General features: G+C 40.7%; 2 protein-coding genes across 2 annotated transcripts; both read left to right on the plus strand.

The window, feature by feature from the left end:
- LOC110972214 (glutathione S-transferase A-like) lies at window positions 1-3,256 on the plus strand. The gene is made up of 6 exons (XM_051955678.1): window positions 1-306; window positions 460-525; window positions 710-815; window positions 1,849-1,970; window positions 2,682-2,761; window positions 2,873-3,256. The coding sequence occupies exons 1-6, from the start codon at window positions 16-18 to the stop codon at window positions 3,000-3,002; spliced, it is 795 nt and encodes a 264-aa protein (XP_051811638.1). The 5' UTR covers window positions 1-15; the 3' UTR covers window positions 3,003-3,256.
- A 14,555-nt stretch (window positions 3,257-17,811) lies between these two features.
- Window positions 17,812-20,645, plus strand: LOC127530244 (glutathione S-transferase A-like). The gene is made up of 6 exons (XM_051955690.1): window positions 17,812-18,018; window positions 18,166-18,231; window positions 18,388-18,493; window positions 19,104-19,225; window positions 19,895-19,974; window positions 20,093-20,645. The coding sequence occupies exons 1-6, from the start codon at window positions 17,851-17,853 to the stop codon at window positions 20,220-20,222; spliced, it is 672 nt and encodes a 223-aa protein (XP_051811650.1). The 5' UTR covers window positions 17,812-17,850; the 3' UTR covers window positions 20,223-20,645.
- Window positions 20,646-24,444: the final 3,799 nt, after the last annotated feature.

The raw sequence follows: 24,444 nt of genomic DNA on the forward strand, positions 1-24,444 counted from the left end.
ACTCCACCAATCCCAATGTGGTGGGCTGGAGCTTGGAATAAAACCAGCCTTCTGTGCATTTCAGTTCCACTCCTCACTTCATTCACCAACCACAACATTTTTTGTCTTCTGTCAGCTGTTGCACTTCACTCTGAAACTATGGCCAAGGACATGACTCTGCTGTGGGCCTCTGGCTCTCCTCCCTGCTGGAGGGTGATGATCATGCTGGAGGAGAAGCAGCTGCAGGGCTACAACCAAAAACTGCTCTCCTTTGAGAAAAAGGAGCACAAGTCCCAGGAAGTCCTGGACATGAACCCCAGAGGTCAGGTGGGTTGAAGTCAAACTTGCTGTTTACCTAGAAACCAGTCAGATCCTCTCACAACTTCAGTCTGTTTTTTTTAAATTCATGAATTTATATTATACATGCTTGAACTTAAAGTAAGTATTTCAATTTTTAATTCCACCCTGTCTGTCTTAAAGATACCAACCTTCAAATGTGGGAAACATATCCTGAATGAATCCTGCGCTGCCTGTTTGTTCCTGGAGGTGAGAAATTGGCCGAGGTCTTGAACTTGGCTTTAGTTCATATTTCATGCAGCCAAGGAGTTAATAAGTAGGAGGGCTATTCTGCTTATCAGACAAACAGACACGCTACACTGCAGAGGAGAAGAAACTGGAGCTCCATGCTGTTCTTCATAACAGTTCCTCTTTTTTCTGTTCCCATCAACAGAACCAGTACAAGTCCCAGGGAACCAAGCTGATTCCCGATTTCCCCGATGCACAAGCACTGATGTACCAGCGCATGTTTGAGGCTGTAACACTCCATCAGAAAATAGGTATGTTAACCCTGATGTGCATAACTGAAGTATTTGGCTTTTGTTTTGCAAGGCAAGACTTCTGTGCTAGTCCTGAAAATACATTCATCCATCCATTATCTATACACCATATAGATCTATATATCTGGAGAATATTATGGACTCGAGTCTATCCCAGCTGACTTAGAGTGAAGACGGGGGACACCCTGGACATGTTGCCAGTCTATGACAGTCTACATATACAGACAAACAATCACGCTCACATTCACACCTACAGAGAATTTAGAGTCAGCAATTAACCTCAGCATGTTTCTGGACTGTGTTAGGAAGCCAGATTACTTGAAGAAAACCCACGCATGCACAGGGAGAACATGCAAACTCCATGCAGAAAGATCCCAGGAAGGGGACATGAACCGTGGATCTTCTAACTGCAAGGCAAAACGTTAACCACCGATCCACAGTCTGCCCTGAAAATCCTTCATCTTAATAAAAAATGGACAATATGATGCAAGTTTCTCCAAATGACATCTTAACCACTTGGATTTGCTGAATTTTTACAGACTATCCAGGCTACTAAAGCTCAGGAATAGTTATGGAAATTTGCAGTTGTTGCCATTCAGAGTTCTGCCTTTTATGACTGAGGTTTTCAAAACACATGCTGAATGAAGTCAAGACAACACATCAAATGCATTAAATCTATGTATATCTTGAATCTAAACCCTCACAACAGATAGTAATGTTGAAGGATCACATATTAATCCCACAAAGGATCACATGCTCAGATTGGTTTACATGTAAAGCTAAAATCATGAGACCAGGTGCTTTATTGATGAGGAGGGATGCTAAACTAAGATAGCTGAAATCCCAGTTCGTTACAATCAATAAATGCACCACTTCACTGTAAAACCACCACCACTGGTAAAGAGAAGCTAAGGCCCAAACAATGTGGGAGTCCATGTTATGCAACATGTGCACAGATTTCTTTGATTAGCCTCATAGCCCTCATATCTCAGAAAATGGTTGTTACAACTAAATGCCTGTTGACATTTTCCAGCGGATCTTGTCGTGTACAAGTACTTTGTCCCAGAGGGGGAGAGACACGACTCTGCTGTTCAGAGAAAAATTGAGGCTCTGACAGCTGAGCTCAAGCTGTGGGAGGGATACCTGAAAATAACGGTAAATTCTTTAACACTCACACCACACACCTAAACCAACATTCGTAAGCAAGAGTCTGTAATATAATGTTACAATACAGCAGCAGCACTTTGAATTACAGTTGTTTTCTTAGCCATATTAAATGTTAACATAAGTGCTGCTCCAAGAATCATAATGAAACTGGATGATCTAGGAGAGTTTTTACAGCTACAGTTTATATAAATTTAACTTTCGTCTTAGCAGGATGGAGGTGAATGATTTAATGCTTGAGGAACATCTCAGCATTTTAAGAAAAATGCTTCAATACTACAGCTGAGAGTTAAACAACTACATTGATATGTTGGGCTTATCCCAGGTAACAAAAGGCCGTACCAAGACCTACATCTTGCTGTTGTATCTTTTAATTATTCCTTTTAAAAATTTCCATCGGCTGTTGGACCAGTGTCTGTCTGTTAAGACCACAAACCTCTGTAAAACCACAAATATGAATTTCACAGGTACCGCTTGGTAAACTTTGTTATCCTTGGACATAGCCAGGCTGCCTGTTTGGTTCCATTTTGTTGAGATAAGCTGACTGGAGCTTGGTGTTGATCTTCCATCAGACCATCAAAAGAGAGCTTTCACTTAACATTAGATTGTATTTTTAAAAGACACTTTCACCAATAATGGATGTGAAATATTTATCTATTATTGCTAAAAGATTTTTACAAACTCTTGTGTTCGCTCTTCTAGGACTGTTGTTTGGCTGGACAAGAATTCACACTGGCTGATGTCCTTTTTTTCCCATTAATTGCTTTTCTGTTCCACTTTGGGTAAGTGGGTTAAAGAATGAAAAAATGCTTTTAGCTGCTTGTCACGATGGAATAATAAACAATGGACAATTTACACTGTCACAGTCAATTTTCTCCCTTTATCCCCTGTAGGTTAAGTAGTGAGCGTTACCCTGCACTGGCAAAATACTACAACAGTCTGAAGGACAGACCCAGCATCAAAGCCACCTGGCCTCCTTACTGGCAGAAGATCCCCGAAATGGACACGATGAAACCCATCTGAGATCCAAATCCTCCTCGGTGGATACACTAACAGTTCCTGTTGTGATTTGATATGTGAATACTCCTTGCATTGCACTACTTTAAAAAAAAACAAAAAAAACTGTGCTTTGTTTCTGCTTTGAAGAGCAATTTTCTAAGTGTAAAAACAGAAAATGACATGTATGATTGAGTTTATTTACATGTGAGAATAGAAATACCCATTCAAATAATTTAATGTTTGTACCATAATTTAATATTTGTAATTTAATGTCTGTTTTCATTATTCAGCTCCCATGTTCCTTACATGTACTTATGTAATGTCAGTGTATACTTTGAAATAAAATATTTCTACTAGGAAAAATAATTATTTGTATGTACCACATAAAGCAATCTCATGTCTCCTGACCCAAAAACGCATATATGCACACACACACACAGTGTTGATCAGGTTTTTAGATGATGCACTAATTCAGTCCTGTGGTAAACTAATTAAAGTTGTCACTGCTAACAATCAGACTTCCTCTCTTTGGTGGAAGTTGAAAAAGGAAGAGCGTTGCGTGGTTTTCAGGAGAGGAGTTGAGACAGGCTTTGGGTGGTCAGGAGGTGCTTCCAGATGACCGGACAACAACTACAGCTAATGTGATCATGGAGACAAGCAGACTTACTAAAAAGTTCTGAATACATTAGGGAATTACAGATGCAGATACATAGCAGCTTTTGTTACCTCCATACACTGTTTATAACAAACATCAATCTGTGTCCACTCACACACGTGCAGCATAGTACATCAAAATTTTCTAATGCATTTAGAGTCAGTGTGCGTTAATACATTCATATCAGTTCGCATTTCTTGTAGGCTCTCTGCTGTCATACTGTGCACTGTAGATTTCAATCTCACATCGCTTTGTCCTAGTGGAAAAGGTGGGCGGAGTCTTTGAAGAGAACATGACCTTTGTCTTTATTGTTTGAATGTCAGAAGTGAATTGCTCTGCACAAAGGTAACTCAAATATCCTGTGTGACTTTATAAAAACAAAATCGTTCAATTTTGCGTACTTTGTATGATTTTTGTATTTTCAGTTTCATGCACAACCTCTGGGAGACACACCAGCCATACTGTATGTTCAACTATGTCACTAAAATAAGCAGTAAAATGTATCAGGTTTGTAGAAGTGTTTTTTATGACTGTGAACATGAATTTATATCTTGCACACCTGAGAAGTGCAAATTTGATCCAAGTTCTGGTCCTTGTCGATTTTATCCAGTTTAAATGCTGGTGATTACGGGAATAACTGTTATTTCATATGGAATAGGTGAAATGATAAGAAGAAAGAAGCTGTTTATGGGGATCAGTTTGCATATTCTTACTTGTCAATATATGATTACTTTCTGTGTATCAAGTTCATTACCAGCAGAACTTTATCTGCAGCTGCAGGTCTCACTATTAGTAACGAAGGTGTTGAATTAGTGCTGCATGCAGATGATCACATGCATAAAACTGTCCCACCAGAACTTTTTTATGATGTTCAAAAAAATAAACCAAATAGTGGGAAAAATAATCAAAAAATGACTTTTATTCAAAAGCACTTTGCCTTAACAAAACAGTTCCGTGATCTAGAGATACATTTGTATTTACACTCCGTCAAAGAATTCTGTCTGTACTTTCTTCACTGCACTAATTCAACCTTTATTTATACAGGGTAGTGCCATGAGAAGTCGCTCTCTTTTAAGCATGAGTCAAAAAATACAACAGGTGAACAAATACACAATTTACAACAAAAGATAAGATCGGAGTTGAGAAAGGGTGGAAAGGAAAGGGCATTAGATGAAATTCTTGATAAACTGTTTTGGCTGATACATGTAGAGCAGAACCAGTTGTATGAACCAGTATGAACTGTATCTGCTTTTCAAACAAAAATGTTTACATGCCAGCAAAATGGAACTCCACATGATTCAAAATGCCACACTGCCACCCTCCAGCTTCACCCACGTAGCTGAGTTACGCGCACTGATGAGAACCTGCCACTTAGATGAAGGTAAAACTGTTTCCATCGAGACAAAACTGAGACATCAGGCATTGACTGACCCTGTTTCCTCTACTGATGTCGCACTCACACAAGAGAGCACTAATGTAGAGGGGAACAGGTTCGGGACCATCCATGTAATTATGTGAATAGTTGGTGAGTCTGCAACATCGGTTGCATTGTAGACTCCATATTTTAGACTATGTAATTTCTGAATCACACTTATATTTTTGTCAGAATTCTTCCTATCATGAACTTGTTTTTTATATGTAAAAAAAACGGATAAGACACATCAAAAGACAACATCATAGCAACTGTTTACTCAACTCTGTGGCCTCCAGCCTCACTGACAATATCGTTAAAACCTACTCTAATCAGGCAAAAGCTGTCCAGTCTCTTCCCAGTGACAGACCGCACCACGCTCACCAGCTAGAAGACTGGGAGCTCACAAGGGAGTTTGAAAAGAAGACACCCTGAACTCCTGCTGGTCCAAACCACACAACATCCTTCTCACCAGCAACACTGCATCAAATGTGAACGGACAAGAACAAGAAATGACTGCTGTACATCACAAAATCAGACTGCACCAGATCTCTTACTAGCATTCCACGGAGCTGAGTGTGATTAATTAGCAACCACATGCAAACTGCCCACTACTCTTTTTGTATTTATATCAGGAATCTCAAACTCAGCTTACCTGGGGCCTGCTGGAGGTAGAGTCTGAGTGAGGCTGGGCTGCATTGAGTATTCCACAAAAACGAGTTTCAACTATGCCAAAGAAAAGTACAACAATTCTTCAACATAAATGTTTTTTCAGAACATGAATGGCACTTCAGAACATAGGCTTCTCTTGCCTACTCCTTGCTGCCAGAGACCTGGCAATGCATTCTCTCACACAGCTGAGCCACATTTGGCTTGAGGGAGGAAGCAGTTGAGACCCTCAGTATTGGCCTGAAGATGTAAGTTTGGACCTGTACTTTGACTTATTGAAGTTCATGGTGGAGAAGAGCTTTTCACACAGATAACACTGGTCTACAATTTTTTAAAAGTTGCCAGCTTCTGAAATAAATTGTATCAATCCTTATGTATTTTGACGTGCTGAATTCAAATATGAAGACCGTTTTTTAAGATTGGCTACCATTGTTGAGATATCTGACACGTGTTTTTTTTTTTTACCTTTTTTAATGTGCAAACAGTGAAATTTCCCAACAAAATTGTTGCTTACGGCTTTTAACATGCTTAAAGTTACTTAATATGCTTAAGTTACTGTTTTAACATGGCAGCAAGATGATACAAATTTTGTACGTTTATCAAACAGTTTTATGAATCAGCTTCCTTGCTGCAGTAGACCAGGTCACCTTTCATGTCGAAGAATGAGGGTGAGGTGACACTGGCTGAAAAAAATCTGGATCATGTGATGTTGATGGCTGTTGATCATGTGTTTCATCATCCTCCTCCTCCTCATCAAACTCTAGTGAATACAATTCAGGAGGTGTAGGAATTGGCAGTCCTCCTCCATGAGGCACTGGATCCAAAGCAGATGCAATATTGGGATATTGCACAGTCCACATTTTCTTTCTGGACAAGTCTTTCCCAACTGGAGGGACCATGCAGAAGTAGCAATCATTGGTGTGGTCAACTGGCTCACGTCATACCATGGAAACAGCAAATGGCATTGATTTCTCCTTCTTACTGAGCCACTGTCACAGATTTGTTGCACAAGTGTTGCAACATATATGTGGAGCCCAGTTTTTATCTTGATCACCAATTTTACATCCAAAATAAAGATGGTAGGCTTTCTTAACCATAGGGGTTATGCTGCGCTTTTGGGATGCAAAAGTCACTTTGCCACAAATGTAGCGGAAGCAGTCGGGATTATTGATGCATGTGCAAGGGAATTGTTGCATATCATGTCACTTTATACCTGCAACATATACAAGTTTCACATGTTCTGTATGGAGTTATTGTCACTTTTATTTAGAGCTCCACTCAGAGATACATTTTAGTTTATTTCTACTTTTCTGAGATATTCTTCTGTGCTTAACACAACGTAACTTACGTATTATACTGAACCAAGGCTCGTACATACTGACCTCCTGCGTATCTCAAAAACTAGAGCCAACTGACACTTTTAAACATCAGATTCTTTCTCAGTGACCCAAAAAACACAAGAAATGACTACTTTTATTTGAGAAGATTTTTGCTTGTAGACCAGTGCAAGTGCTCCCAAAAAGACACATGGTCCACCTTAACATCCTGGAAAACTCTGGGAAGGTGGCGGGCAATTCTCTCAAAAAGTTTGTCTGCTTTTCCACTCATCTCCCTGAACTTGGCTTTGAGCTCAGAATTGCACTGCAAGTCAATGAGCTCCATTTGAAGCACAGGAGTGGCATCTTGTACATCAAAGGAGAAGGGGTCAGCAAAAGTTTGAAAAGTGGCTCTATGTGTCTTGAAGTCTGCAAACCTGTTGTCAAATTCGTCCTGTAGCTTCACAATGGCATCAGCATACTTCTCACCGCTGAATGGTGTGCCCACATCCATGAGTGCCTTGCATGCTGGGAAATGGCAGAGGTTTGTCTGAGAGAGCTGGGCTTTCCATAACACAAGTTTTGGGGAGAATGCTCTCTCTGTGATGACAGTAAAGCTGTTCTATTCTGGTATGTTGTACTCAGTCCAGGAAACAAAGACCTACAGCTTGCTGTTGTTTCTTTTAATTATTCCATTTAAAAAATTATGTAGGCACTGGACCATTTCTTTATTGGGTGCACTGACTGTCTGTTCGGATCACAAACCTCTGGCAGTTTGTTTTATTTTAACTGTTGGTCTGTCAGTGTCACACAGATTAAATGTGATGTGGTAATTCATGAATTTCGCAGGTGCCGCTTGGTAAACTTTGTTATCTTTGGGCATAGCCAGGCTGCCTGTTTGGTATTATTTTGTTAAGATAAGCTGACCGGAGCTTGGTGTTGATTTTCCATCAGATCATCAAAAGAGAGCTTTCCCTTCATGTCAAACTATATCTTCAAAAAACACTTTCACTTGTAATGGATGTGAAATATTTCATTATCAATGCGAACATTTTTTTGCGTTCTCTCTTCTAGGACTGTTGCCTGGCTGGAAAAGAATTCACACTGGCTGATGTTCATTTTTCCCCCAGTCATTGCTGTTATATTCCGCTTTGGGTAATTCAATTCAATTCAATTCAATTTTATTTATATAGCGCCAATTACAGTCAAATTGTCTGAAGACACTTTACAGAACCCATATGTCTGACCCCCAAGCCCCAAGGCAACAGTGGCAAGGAAAACACCTTTTTAACAGAAAATAAAAAACCTTGAGCAGAACCCAGCTCTTTATGTGGGGGGACCCATATGCCTACTGGCCGGGCGGTAAGTAGGTTAAAGAACCGAAAGTGACTATTAGCTGCTTGTCAGGCTGGAAGAATAAACACTGAACAATCTAAAGTGTCACAATGAATTTTCTCCCTTTTTCCCTTGTCGGTTATGTAGTGAACATTGCCCTGCACTGGCAAAATACTACAACAGTCTGAAGGACAGACCTTGCACCAAAGCCACCTGGCCTCCTACCTGGCAGTTCTGTGGTAAACTAATTAAAGTTGTCACTGCTAACAATCAAACTTCCTCTGTTTGTGTGTTTTATCACCCTTTTGACTGTGGCCTCCACCTGCATCTGTTTTAAGCTGCACCTCACCTCCCAATCAATCTATCTGTGTACATGAACACTGCTTTTGAAATCACATTTTTTAATCCTTCTATATGCAGTATGGATACAACTTAGACATGGGGCTTCATAATAATGTTGTGCCTTCAACTTTATTTGAACAATGAAATCATATCTGTGTGCTGTCGGCAGCTAAAGCTTGTGATTCACCGCCATTGTGTCCATAGCGCTCATTAAATGTTCCATTTTTAACACTTCAGCACACAGTGTTTCCTGATGGATGATGCAGTGATATGCTGTCAGCTCACCAGTACACTTCTCCTCCTGCATCTTTACTCACATCCTCCCCACTTTTTTCACCGCACATCGCCGGTGCTCCATCCGTTGTAAGTCCAACAAGTTTGTCCCAGGGCAGTTTCATGTCGGTTACACTTGGACATACGTTTTCAAAAATGTCTTTTCCTGTCGTCATCCCGTGCATCGATTTAACATCCGATATTTCCTCTGTAACCCTCAAATCGGAGTCCACTCCACGGATGAAGATGGCTAGCTGTGCAGTGTCCGTCCTGTCAGTACTTTCATATGCAATAAACTCTTTGCTTCTTTCAGTCAACCGTGTTCTTAAATCAGTGGCCATCTGACAAACCCGATCAGCAACTGTATTTCTACTCAGGCTTACATTTGCCAACATCTGCTTTTTGTCTGGACAACTTCAGCATACAGTTCTTCAGAAACTCTCCCTCGGTAAATGGACTGATTTGGCTATCTCTTCTGCCACAATAAAGCTTGCTTTCACAGCAGCTTCACTTTGTGTTTTCACTCTGGTGAAAAACGTCTGCTGAGATGTCAGATTCTTCTTTAACTTTTCTACTTTCTGTAGCTTCTGGTCTACATGCAGGTTTTTCAGCTTGTACCTGATGTTTTGTCTCAAAGCGCCATCTTAGATTAAATTCCTTAATTACAGCCACATTAGCTCCACAAATAAGACACACGGCTTTATCGGCAATGTCAACATACATATACTCAGCCTCCCATCGCTTTGAAAGGCTCTGTTTTCAGAATGAACTTTTCTTTTTGCCACTGATAAGGGCTAGCTTTGACGTTACAATAGGGTTGCAGACAATAACAGACGCTTGACTTGAATGACGCGGAAATGTTCCCAGGTAACCTATCATTCAAAAAGGCAGCTGTTGCGCTGCATTATGGGATCTGTAGTTTGTGTGTTATCAACGCTTCATGTTGTCGGGCCATTAATAACAATAGTAATAAATTAATGTACAATGATCTCGCGGGCCGGATATAATTGTATTACAGGCCGGATATGGCCTGCGGGCCTTGAGTTTGACACATGTGCTCTCGGTAGTGGCAGAGCTCTCCCTTCACTTTCCTCCTCAGGTGGGCGTGTTTGCATGTGGCACTGGCGGACAGGTGTAGCCAATCTAATCAGTGGGAGCTGGTGCATGAGCAGATGGGAGCGACCAAGCCAACTACCTCTCTGTCTATAAAGACAGATGTTACAGGTCCCAAGACTGGAACCATGTAGCAGTTGTCTTTATAGACAGAGAGGTAGTTGGCTTGGTCGCTCCCATCTGCTCATGCACCAGCTCTCCCTTCACTTTCCTCCTCAGGTGGGCGTGTTTGCATGTGGCACTGGCGGACAGGTGTAGCCAATCTAATCAGTGGGAGCTGGTGCATGAGCAGATGGGAGCGACCAAGCCAACTACCTCTCTGTCTATAAAGACAGATGTTACAGGTCCCAAGACTGGAACCATGTAGCAGTTAATAATTTTTATGTTGAAGTCTCTGACTCGACTGAAATGACACAGACACAAGACAATGAGGCAGAGACGTTAGGATGGCTTTCCTACAAAGAGAGCGAGACGGCACCTCACTCAGTATTTATTGACATTACTATGTTTCATATAGGTCAAACTGACATGAATAAAGAACACTTTCTTACTCTTTTTTCAAACAAAACACACGGCTTCACAATCTCACAAACATCTATTCAACACCGCCCTCTCACATTGTGCATCTTAACATGCCAGTATTTCAGAAAATCCTTCTGTAAACTAAACATCTTAGTTATGTAAATAGTATGAGAGAAACAACCTGAGTTACCCAAATGATTGGAGTGAGCGTGAGCGTGAGTGTGAGTCTGTATGGATATGCGTGTGCTTGAGAATGTGTAAAAACATATATATATTAGCTCAACTTAATCATTAGTTTGACTTAAATATACACCACGGCGCCAGTTACTTCAACTGTTAATACACGGATAGCCAGCTAGCCAGCATCAACTGCTAATAACGTCTCTCTTTTACCGCACTCAGCACAACTACAGTATTTCCACGGTCACACACCACTCAGCACACACTGATATTAGCATTGGAACATTTTAAAAACTTATATTATAACAGTAATGTGCCTCTACAAACCTGAAATGACACAGACACAAGACAACGAGGCAGAGACGTTAGGACAGGCGTAAACTTACCGTGACGTCACCCGTTGGTTTCAACGCCGAGAAAATGAAGCCCGGATTTTGTTACTTCCTGGTCGCCGTTTTGGATTTTTTGGAGCCAGTGACGTAAGTAGCGTCATCAAACAGGCTGGACCGGAGAGCAACTAGGGGCAGGATTGGCTGAGGACTCTCTTATCCCGCCCACATTTTACCGCAGAGGCTTCTGTTGCTGTCTATCAAGTATAGCCACGCCCCCTGGCTCCGCCAACTTTAACTATTTATTTCAAATTCAGTGTTGATTTATTTTAAGATCGGCCACCTGATCTCTCATTTTGACCACGAAAACTAACCGGAAAAAAATCCTGAGCTGTAGAAAATCAGTCTATCAAATTTTATTTTTTCCAAAAATGAATTGGGGTCTATGGAGCAAAAGCTTTTTGGAGCCAACCCTCCCGGACGGCATGATCTTGCAAGTTTTTGACACTTCCGGGTTGGCTTCAATTCTGGAACCAGATGCTACGTCCACTATATATACAGTCTATGGTTAGGATGGCTTTCCTTCAATGAGGGCGAGACGGCACCTCACTGAGTCTTGGCAAGCCATCATCCCATACTGCCACCTACTGTCCTGGAAGCACATTACACCTTCAATTTAATCAACCATCTAATCATGACCAAACGGCAGAAATACAACTAAATACAAAACGATTAACTAAAAAGTCATACCCCCCTCCATGTGACCTCACACTAGTGAGCATCACAGAGACACTACACACCACTCGACTGTCAAACAGTCTACAATTAGTTCTGAGTCTCTATTCAAGTCTAGCTCCCTTTGCTTTGATTCCTGCCAATCCTTTCTGGACTCCTCATACCTCCACCCGGATTTCCTACTCCAAGCCTCTGACATCTGAATCCACATCTGTATTCTGGATCCACCACCAATCCTACTCACCCCTCCAACCCTAACTCTAAACCTTACCCTCACCATGACCTCCTCCTGGCTGAGCTGATTCAAAGCACTGCACCACCACCCTCACAAGCCATGGCCACGCCACACTCCACCGACTCCCCACTGTCACGGCCTCCTGTACCCCCTCTCTACCTGAGTACTCATCGAAGTTCCTATTAGCTTCTGAGCCAGACCTGCTAGTTGATTCCTGCTTTGTGGCATGCAGTAATGTTACTAGTATTCAGCTTTGACTTCTCTGCTTAGCTGCCTAGGTTTTTCCATATCGAGGGTCACTTAATTCTTCTTGGTGTTCTGTTAAATTCTAGTGTTATTATTCCACCAGTATTTTGGAGCACACCCATTTCAGCCTCTGTAGTTTTGCACTCGGGCTGCTCAGTGGCGTAGTGGTTAGCACTTTCGCCTTGCAGCAAGAAGATCCCTGGTTCGAATCCCGGTCTGGGCCTGGGATCTTTCTGCATGGAGTTTGCATGTTCTCCCTGAGCATGCGTGGGTTTTCTCCGGGCACTCCGGCTTCCTCCCACAGTCCAAAAACATGCTGAGGTTCATTGAGTACTCTAAATTGTCCGTAGGTGTGAATGCGAGTGTGATTGTTCGTCTGTGTATGTAGCCCTGTGACAGACTGGCGACCTGTCCTGGGTGTCCCCTGCCTTCGCCCGAGTCAGCTGGGATAGGCTCCAGCACCCCCCGCGACCCTAATGAGGATAAAGCGGTGTATAGAGGATGGATGGATGGATAGTTTTGCACTCGTGACTCCTAAGTCACTTCCGTTTGTAGTCGTATGCTATCAGTTATAGACTGTAACCCAAATCACTCCTGTTGTACAAGAAGTCTTCTTTTTGATTCTATTGTTTGTCATGTCTCTTACTCTGCACTTGAGCCTCATTAGCGGATTCGTAACAGTAACCAGATTTGAAGGCAGCGAAAAATGCAAATGAAATGAACATGTTTGAACTTGTTTGAGATCTAATCATTAAACTATATCACGACATGTAGATGTTGCAATTCAATGTCTGCTACTTTTTTGATCCACAGGTTGTCTGCTGAACTGACAACCCTGAACTGGGATAGTATTACACTCTGGTGAAGAAGAGACCCAGTGTCAAAGCCAGCTGGCCTCCTCATTGGCTGGAGGACCTAGAGGGAGATGGGGACACCCTGAAGGACGTCTGATATTTACACTCTCTTGTTATTGTGATGTTCTGTTGTGACATCTAATGCAGAGCTTTTGCTTTTGTCTACCAAAAGCTTAACTAACAGCTTGATAAATATGATCCAGCTCAGATTTTGATTATTGGTGCTGTGAAAGAAGTTGCTGGCTTAGTTAAAAATTCTGAATATGTTAGGGAATTACAGGTGCGGATACATAGCAGCTTTTGTCACCCCCATACACTGTGTTTATAACTGACATCAATCTGTATCGACACACACAGGTGCAATCTACTATACAAAAAGTTTCTAATGCATTTAGAGTTCCTGTAAAGTCAGTGTGTGTTAATGCATTCATATCAGTTAGCATTTCATGTCGGCTCTCTGTATTCATACCGCATTAACCGATATATTGGGACTAAAATATAATTAGTGTGCACTGTTGATTTCAATCTCAAATCTACGCCTTGTCCGAGTATAAAAGGTGGGCGGAGTCTCTGAGGACATGACCTCTGTGTTTTGAATCACAAAAGTAGCTTGCTCTGCACAAAGGTAACTCCAATCCCCTGCATGACTTTGCAAAAATGAAATTGTTCAATACTGCGTCCTTTGCATGATTTTTGCATTTTCACTTTCATGCACAGCCTCCTTGAGACACACCAGCCATACTTTATGTTCAGCTATGTCACTTACACTGTAGACATGCATCAGGTTTGCAGAAGTATTTTTTATTTATTAACAAAAAGTTTTTTTTATATTATACTTGCTGTATCTGTAGCTGCAGGTCTCACTATTGGTAACAAAGGTGTTGAATTCGTACTGCATGCAGATGATCACATGCATAAAACCCTCCCCAGAGGAAAATTTTACTGCTCAAAGCTTGCTGTTCTACAGCTCAGGAGACAAATTTAAGATTCTCATGTCAGCCTCATTTTAGTTTCTATTTTGTCTAAAATGTTTCTCATATGTTTCTCCTAAAATTCACGAGGAGAAAAAGGTGAGACAGGATAATTAGAGGGAGTCATACTTGAGACTTCTGGGAGATACCTTGCTAATCTCAATACAGTGTTTTTAATGGCTCCTTTATTTCTCCTCTGAAAAAGAAAATGAGCAATACTGGAACTACTACAGAGCAATATCACTCACGAACGAACGAAAGGCCAGGGATCAAACCGCAACCCTCTGGTTGCGAGAGAGCCACTCTACCCACTGAGCTATGCCACTCTATGCATATATTAATCTGCACACACACACCTTACAAATGCTGCAACAAATAAGAAGTTGCCAGGATACAGCCTAAACATCTTGAGGCACTTATAATAATATATGGTGACTTCAATCATGTCACCCTCTCCTCCCACTCGACTGGATTTATCATTCTAAACAACACGGATCATCCACTCATAATATCGTGATGGGCCTCTCTCTTGACTGCAGGACGGAGAGATATAGAAGATTTTTGTACCCACAGCGATCAGGCTTTATAATTCTATAGCAAATAGCAGATGAGCTGACAGACAAATGAATTTCCCTTCTGGGATGAATAAAGTAATCTAAATCTTTATTAATTAATTTAAAAAATCATGTGGATTACAATAAAGTCAACATGATAGATGATTAAAAACAACCAAAACATTGATCTGAGTCTGAGAATTCAATGAGCGCTTGTGGAGATCTCATTTGTTCTGTCTGAGCTTAGTATGAGATGCATGAACTGAAGCTGGGATGAGAATAGATTGAGTTCTTAGAGAGAGCTCTCTGATTTCTCTGCCTGAGATCACAAAGAGACACAAAAGTTGAGAAACTCTGAGAATTATATTAGAGCTTGATGAGAAATCTTCTGAAACTTTAAAGGAGACTAAACTGAGATTTAGTGCATCTTATTGCTCAGGAGAAAAAAATGAGACACGGGAGAAATAAGCCTTAGTCTCAGTTTGGTGTCACACAGATCTCAAAGTTGTCTAGGAGAAGTAAATGAGACATTTTTGAGATCTCTTTTTGAATATTCTTTTCCTCTGGGTCCTACCAGAACTTTTTTATGATGTTCCAAATCATGAGGCAAATAGTGAGAAAAGCAATTTAAAAATGATTTTCTGCTGAAAACACTAGACCATTAGCCTGGCCGCGCTAGACAACCCACGGCAACGAATTTAATTCTCTGCCAGGGAGGGTCTAGTTACCCTCCATAAGGCTCGAGGCTGGATGCTCCTAAAACTGGCCGGACCAATCACCATGAAGTGTAGAGTCAGAAGGCGGGCGTAACAAAGTGACGACAGAGGCGTGACGATTCTGACAGAAACAACCGGCGCACAATAAACAGTTAAACATCTTTCAACTCGGCTTTGGCCACAGCCCTTAAAGATTTGAAGCTAAAATTCAACTTGAAAGATAAACAAAGGACGGCACTTAAGTGTTTCATTGAGAAGAAAGACGTATTTGGACTTATGCCGACGGGATATGGCAAATCCTTAATATACCAGTTGGCTCCGCGGCTCCGCTGGTTGGAAAGCTAATGGGACTTAGCCACACAATCCGCCGGTGCTCTCGGAACCACGTCAGCCTATTCGTTGCGTTGATTGGTTGTATACCTACCCAATTGCTGCAGAGGGATTTGATAGACAACCTTTTAGCCCGCCTCCCTCCCTGTCGAGCTTCCCTCGACCCTTGTGCCGTCAGAAACATGGGATCTAGCATGGCTAGGCTACTAGACCTTAATAAAATGGCCCCATGGTCGAGAGATTCGCGGATATTTATAATTTATCGACAAACCCTGTGTGCATTTTCTTCTCTGCATTCATTCATTCAACCTTTATTTATGCAGGGTTTGGCTCTTTTATAATGAGTACATTGTAGGCATTAATCAAAAAATACAACAAAGCGATAAAGTTGGAGGTGAGAAAGGGTGGAAATGGCATCAGATAAAATGCTTGACTGGTTTGACTGATGCATGTAGAGGAGAACCAGTTGCATGAACCAACTTGAGCTGCATCTGTTTTTTGAACAAAAAATGTTTACATACCAGATGAGAAAATGAAAACTCATGCACACTCAGGAGCTGTCACATGAGACAGGCTGCACACTGATGAAGACACAGGTATGGATTTATCGTCAGTGGTAAGAATATGGAAAGAAAAGAGAAGTATCAGGAGGAGGATTATCTCTGATGCACACTGATTGGTGAATGTCTTGAAAATAACGTTTCTGATCTGTGTTGAACTTCTAAGAAACATGAAATATTACTAGACAGCAGCTGAGTGTGTTATTTGAATTTAAAGCCCTGAGCAGAACCATATGTTTTTCTTGTGATTTCTGCAGCCTCCTTTCATTCAACCAGTTATCTTTTGATCAGAAACTGTATTAACAACATGACCAAAGTCTACATTATTTCCAAATACAGTTTACCCTATTTCGTTGCTCTGTTGTCTGCTGGCAGCTGCTCAATTGCACATTGTCCAGAGTTCAAGAACAGACGCAAGGAAATTCTCACCTACATGAACAATGTGCTCCTTTTTTCTGTTTGCTTCTTGTGAACATCTTAACTGTGAATATTAATTGTGAGAATAAATTATATGGGGGGTATCACTTACATGCAGTACAAGATGGAGTAGAGATATGATTGCTTATTGTGCACTGCTGATGCCAGAGTCCCCACTCCCACCCCACCCCCTACCAGAAGTAATTGTCCTGAGTCATTGTGACTTTTCAACTGTCAAATCTCAGGTTGCTGTGCACATGCAACAGGAAAAGAGCGAAGTGCTGCAGAAATAGGTTAAAATAAAAAATGCGAAGGAGAACAACATTCACAGGTTTCAACAGATGCATATTCTTTCAGCAACATTTGTGAAAACACAACTTTAATAATAAAAACTACATGAAATAACTGCAGCAGTGACCACCAATGAACACCCCGAGTTGCAGAAGGAACATGACAAAGTTACTTTTACTTGAACTACACATTTGATTTTTCTGCCTTATTTTTGTTTATGTAATGTTTTAAATGACAAAATAATAGTATGTAATTTAGAGTTCTTACTTCAAGAAACAGGCTGATAATTATTTAAAGTTTCAGTCCACAGAAGCTTTTTATTTTAGTTTGTATCAGTGCACAATACAGTCTTGTTTTTGTGCTGGATTTCCTTTTGTTTGTTTTGTTTTTTCATGTGAGCTACACACCAAAGTCAAAAAGTGTAGACACAAAGCAACAGAAATCACTCCTCCTCACACGACTTTGTCAGTGCCTGTTGATATAAGCAGCTGGGTAGATAATAAACTCCATAAAATAGTTTAATAAAGTCAACTGTGCAGTGTGGGGATTGAAATGTGCACATTCAGTAATGCATCACGCTGCCCTGGGTTGGCAGAAGGAGCACCGTTGAATCTACTTAGACTGGGCATCTGCTATTCTCACAGATCTTTGGTGATAACACAAAAATGGGATGGGACTAAATTCAACCAATCCGGATGTAGTGGGCTGGAGCTTGGAATAAAACCAAATTTCTCTGCATTTCAGTTCCACTCCTCACTTCGGTCACCAACCACAACGTCCTGTGTCTTCTGTCAGCTGTTGCACCTCACTCTGAAACCATGGCCAAGGACATGACTCTGCTGTGGGGCTCCGGCTCTGTTCCCTCTTGGAGGGTGATGATCACGCTGGAGGAGAAGCAGCTGCAGGGCTACAACCAAAAACTGATCTCCTTACAGAAAAAGGAGCACAAGACCCAGGAAGTCCTGGACATAAACCCCAGAGGTCAGGTGGGTTGAAGCCAAACTTGCCGTTTACCTAGAAACCAGTAAATTCCCTCATTCAACTTCAGTCTGCCTTTTTTTATTCAGTGATTTATATGCCACATACATGGACTTCAAGGAATTATTTAAATTTCCCCCCTTTCTTTCTTAAAGGTTCCTACCTTCAAATGTGGGAACCATATCCTGAATGAGTCCTACGGCGCCTGCTTTTTCCTGGAGGTGAGAACTTGGCTCCAGTTAATATTTCATGCAGTTAATAAGTAGGAGGGCTATTCTGCTTGTCAGACAAACAGACATCCTACACTGCAGAGGAAAAGAAACTGGAGCTCCATGCTTTTCTTCATAACAGTTCCTCTTTTTCTGTTCCATCAACAGAACCAGTATAAGTCCCAGGGAACCAAGCTGATTCCTGACTCCCCCGATGCACAAGCACTGGTGTACCAGCGCATGTTTGAGGTTTTGACACTCCACCATAAAACAGGTATGTTCACCCTGTAAGGTACAACTGAAGTACTTGCCTTTTGTTTTGTGAGGCAAAATTTCCATGCTGGCCCTGGCAATACTTCATCTTCATTAAAAATGGACCAAATGGCGCAAGTTTCTCCAAATTACATCTGAGTGAGTTATTACAGACTATCCAGGCTACTAAAACTCAAGCTTTGGGACTTTGCAGTTGTTGCCATTCAGAGTTCTGCAACAGGTAGTAATGTTAAAGGGTCACATGTTAATCCCACAAACTATCAGGTGCTCAGATTGGTTTGCATGTAAAGCTAAAATCACAAGACCTGGTATTTTATTTCTTGAGGAGGGGTGCTAAATTAAAATACCTGAATTCCCAGTTCATTACAATCAATGCATGCACTGCTTCAGGCACTTATTTGAACCATTTTTACTGTCCTCAGTGTGAAGCCAGTGTTATATAATGATTTCCTGACTGACCCCAGCCACTGCTGGTAAAAAGAAGCTAAGGCCCAAACACAATGTGGGAGTCCATGTTATGCAACATGTGCACAGATTTCTTTGATTAGCCTCATAGCCCTCATATCTCAGAAAATGGTCGCTACAACTAAATGCTTGTTGACATTTTCCAGTGGATGTTTTCCTTTACAACTACTTGGTACCAGAGGGGGAGAGACACGACGCTGCTGTTCAGAGAAACAGGGAGGCTCTGGCAACTGAGATCAAGCTGTGGGAGGGATACCTGAATAAAACGGTAAACACTTTAACACTTAAACCAGTGCTGCCCCAAGTATCACAATGAAACTGGATGATCTAGGAGAGTTTTTACAGCTACAGTTTATACAAATTTAACTTTAATCTTAGCAGGATGGAGGTGAATGATTTAATGCTTGAGGAACATCTCAGCATTTTTCTTAAAATGCTTCATCACTACAGCCTAGAGTTAGATGAGACATTGATCTGTTGAGCTTTTCCCAGGTAACAAAATGCTGCACCAAGACCTACACCTTGCTGTTGTTTATTTGAATTATTTCATTTAAAAAATTCCAAATACTGTTGGACCATTTCTTTATTGGGTACAGTGTCTGTCTGTTCAGACCACAAACCTCTGTAAAACCACAAATAGTTTTGTTTTATTTTCGTTGTTCTGTCAGTGCTACACAGATTAAATGTGATGTGGTAATTCATGAGTTTCACAGGTGCCACTTGGTAAACTTTGTTATCTTTGGGCATGGCCAGGCTGCCTGTTTGGTCCCATTTTCTTATGATAAGCTTGGTGTTGATCTTCCATCAGACACTCAAAAGGGAGCTTTCGCTTAATATCAGACTATATCTTTAAAAGACACTTTCACCAATAAGGGATGTGAAATATGTAATTTTTAATGCTAACATTTTTCACAAACTCTTGTGTTCTCTCTTGTAGGACTGTTGTCTGGCTGGAAAAGAATTCACACTGGCTGATGTTGTTTTTTTCCCAAGCGTTGCTTTTCTATTCCGCCTTGGGTAAGTGGGTTAAAGAACTAAAAATGACTATTAGCTGCTAATCAGGATGGAGAAATAAACAGTAAGAATTGCACAATTTAAAGTGTCCTAATGAATTTTCTCATTTTTTTCCCTGTAGGTTAAGTCGTGAGCGTCACCCTGTACTGGCAAAATATTACAACTCTCTGAAAGACAGACCCAGCATCAAAGCCACCTGGCCTCCTCACTGGCAAACCAGCCCGGAATTGGACATGTTGAAAACCATCTGAGATCCAAATCCTGCTCAGTGGACACACTAACGTTTCCTGTTATGATTCGATATGTAACCACTTCTTGCATTGCACTACTTTTTCAAAAACTACACTTTTGCTATGAAGAGCAATTTTCTGCAAAATGTAAAACAGGAGAAACTCAAATATAATCCAGTAAAATATAAAAGACTGGAGCACTCAATAATTTGTATGATTGAGTTTATTTACATGTGAGAATAATAATGTTAGTACCAACTTCATGTTTTACTTATACAGCTCCTATGTCCCTTATATGTATGTATGTGATGTGTTATCAACTCACCACACACACACACACACACACACACACACACACACACACCCAGTGTTTATCAGGTTTTTAGATAATGCACTAATTCGGGTCTGTGGTAAACTAATTAAAGTTGTCATTGCAAACAATCAGACTTCCTCTCTTTGTGTGTTTTATAACCATTTTGACTGTGGCCTCCACCTGCATGTGTTTTAAGCTGCATCTTGCCTCGAAATCAATCCGTGTCTGTCCATGAACACTGCTTTTTAAATCACACTTTTTTTTAATCTTTCTGTATGCAGTATGGATACAACTTAGACATGAGGCTTCATAATAATGTGGTGCCTTCAGCTTTGTTCACATGATGAAATCATATGTATGTATGCTCTCGGCAGCTAAAGCTTGTGATTTGATACCATTGTGTCTGTGACACAACTGCACAGAGGTTGGTGGGCTATGCCATGCTGTTGGGAGTATCTACCAACGTTTTCCTCAGACATTAAAAAAATTCAAAAGAAAAACTGAGCATTCTCTGAAAAATGAACTTCTATGACTTCCGCCATTTCTGATGTCAGCAAATTTCTCACAACTCAGGAACTCAAAACTTTCAGAAAATTTCTGCTTACGCAGTTGTGAGCACTAGACCTTCACAAAATGACCCCAGGATCTAGAGATATGTTTGTATTTCAAATTTATCAAAGAATTCTGTATGCATTTTCTGCTCTGCATTCAACCGTTTTGTTTTTTTTTTACACAAGGTGGTGCCCTGTGTAGTTGCTCTCTTTTGTAATGTGTACATTGTAAGCATGAGTCAAAAATAGTTGGACAAATATATAACTTAGAACAAAGGTCAAAGTTGGAGTTGAGAAAGGGTGGACAGGACAGCACATGAAATGCTTGATTAACTTTTTTGACTGATGCATGTAGAGAAGAACCAGTTGTATGAACCAACATGAGCTGCATTTGCTTTTAGAACAAAAAATGTTTACATGCCAGATGAGCAAAATGAAAACTCAGGCACACTCAGGAGCTGTCACATGAGACAGGCTACAAACTGATGGATACGGATATGACTTTGTCAGTGGAAAGAAAAGACGAGTATCAGGAGTAGGACTATCTGTGATGAACCCTGAATGGTTAATGTCTTGAAGACAGCACCTGAGTGTGTTATTTGAAGGTCGAGCCCTGGGCAGATCCATGTGTTTTTCTTGTGATTTGTTTCTTTCAACAAGTTATAAACTGTGTCAAAAACATGACTGAACTATGGATTATTTCCAAACACAGTTTACGCTACTTCACCGCTCTGTTGATACTTGCAGCTGCTCAATTGCACATTGTCCAGAGTTTAACAACCAACGCAAAGAAATTCTTGCCTATGTGAACAATCTGCTCTGTTTTTTTTGGATGCCTGAAATGCGAATCTTAAATGTGAGGAAAGATTATACAGGAGGTGTCACTTACACACGTGGACAAAATTGTTGGTACCCCTCAGTTAAAGAAGGAAAAACCCACAATTCTCACTGAAATCACTTGAAACTCACAAAAGTAACAATAAATAAAAATGTATTGAAAATTAAATAATCAAAAACAGTCATCACTTTTGAATTGTTGATTAACATAATTATTTTAAAAAACAAACTAATGAAATAGGGCTGGACAAAAATGATGGTACCCATAACTTAATATTTTGTTGCACAACCTTTTGAGGCAATCACTGCAATTAAACGATTTCTGTATTTGTCAATGAGCGTTCTGCAGCTGTCAACAGGTATTTTGGCCCACTCCTCATGAGCAAACAGCTCCAGTTGTCTCAGGTTTGATGGGTGTCTTCTCCAAATGGCATGTTTCAGCTCCTTCCACATATGTTCAATGGGATTCAGATCTGGTCTCATAGAAGGCCACTTTAGAATAGTCCAACGCTTTTCTCTCAGCCATTCTTGGGTGTTTTTGGCTGTGTGTTTTGGATCGTTGTCCTGTTGGAAGACCCATGACCTGCGACTGAGACCAAGCTTTCTGACACTAGGCAGCACATTTCTCTCCAGAATGCCTTGATAGTCTTCAGATTTCATCGTACCTTGCACACTTTCAAGACACCCTGTGCCAGATGCAGCAAAGCAGCCCCAAAACATTACTGAGCCTCCTCCATGTTTCACCGTAGGGACAGTGTTCTTTTCTTCGTATGCTTGGTTTTTGAGTCTATGAACATAGAGTTGATGTGCCTTACCAAAAAGCTCCAGTTTGGTCTCATCTGTCCAAAGGACATTCTCCCAGAAGCTTTGTGGCTTGTCAACATGCATTTTTGCAAATTCCAGTCTGGCTTTTTTATGAGTTTTTTTCAGCAGTGGTGTCCTCCTTGGTCGTCTCCCATGAAGTCCACTTTGGCTCAAACAACGACGAATGGTGCCATCTGACACTGATGTACCTTGGCCTTGGAGTTCACCTTTAATTTCTTTGGAGGTTGCTCTGGGCTCTTTGGATACAATTCCAACGATCCGTCTCTTCAATTTGTCATCAATTTTCCTCTTGCGGCCACGTCCAGGGAGGTTGGCTACTGTCCCGTGGGTCTTGAACTTCTGAATAATATCAGCCACTGTTGTCACAGGAACTTCAAGCTGTTTAGAGATGGTCTTATAGCCTTTACCTTTAAGATGTTTGTCTATAATTTTTTTTCGGATGTCCTGGGACAATTCTCTCCTTCGCTTTCTGTTGTCCATGTTCAGTGTGGTACACACCTTTTCACCAAACAGCAGGGTGACTACTTGTCTCCCTTTAAATAGGCAGACTGACTGATTATGAGTTTGGAAACACCTGTGATGTCAATTAAATGACACACCTGAGTTAATCATGTCACTCTGGTCAAATAGTTTTCAATCTTTTATAGAGGTACCATCATTTTTGTCCAGGCCTGTTTCATTAGTTTTTTTTTTTTAAATAATTATGTTAATCAACAATTCAAAAGTAATGGCTGTTTTTGATTATTTAATTTTCAATAAATTTTTATTTATTGTTACTTTTGTGAGTTTCAAGTGATTTCAGTGAGAATTGTGGGGTTTTCCTTCTTTAACTGAGGGGTACCAACAATTTTGTCCACGTGTGTACGAGATGGAGTAAAGATACGATTGCTTACTGTGCATGCCTGTGCCAGAGTTTTTTTCCTCCTTGTACGTGCAGAAGTAATTGTGCTGAGTCATTGTGACTTTTCAACTGTCAAATCTCAGGTTGCTGTGCACATACAAGAGGAAAAGTGCAGCAGAAATAGGTTCAAATAAAAACTGGTTTCAACAGGTGAAGTCTTTCAGTGACATTTGTGAAAATACAACTTTAATTAATAATAAAAACTACATGAAATAACTGCAGCAGTGACCACCAATGAACACCTTGAGTTGCAGAAGGAACATGACAAAGTTACTTTTACTTGAACTATACACTTACTTTTTCTGCCTTATTTTTGTTTATGTAATGTTTTTAAATGACAAAATAATAGTATAGAATTTATAGTTCTTACTTGAAGAAACAGGCTGATAATTATTTAAAGTTTCAGCACACAGAAACTTCTTATTTAAGTTTGCATCAGTGCACAATACAGTCTTGTTTTTGTGCTGGATTCCCTTTTGTTTTTTTATGTGAGCTGCATGCCAAAGTCAAAGAGTGTAGACACAAAGCAAGAGAACTCACTCCTCCTCACATGACTTTGTCAGTGCCTGTTGATATAAGCAGCTGGATGTATAATAATCCACATAAAATAGTTGAATAAAGTCAACTGTGCAGTGTGGGGATTGAAATGTACACATTCAGTAATGCATCACGCTGCCCTGGGTTGGCAGAAGGAGCACCGTTGAATCTACTTAGACTGGGCATCTGCTATTCTCACAGATCTTTGGTGATAACACAAAAATGGGATGGGACTAAATTCCACCAATCCGGATGTGGTGGGCTGGAGCTTGGAATAAA

The sequence above is a fragment of the Acanthochromis polyacanthus genome, chromosome 11 (assembly GCF_021347895.1).
Source record: "Acanthochromis polyacanthus isolate Apoly-LR-REF ecotype Palm Island chromosome 11, KAUST_Apoly_ChrSc, whole genome shotgun sequence".
NCBI lineage: Eukaryota > Metazoa > Chordata > Actinopteri > Pomacentridae > Acanthochromis > Acanthochromis polyacanthus.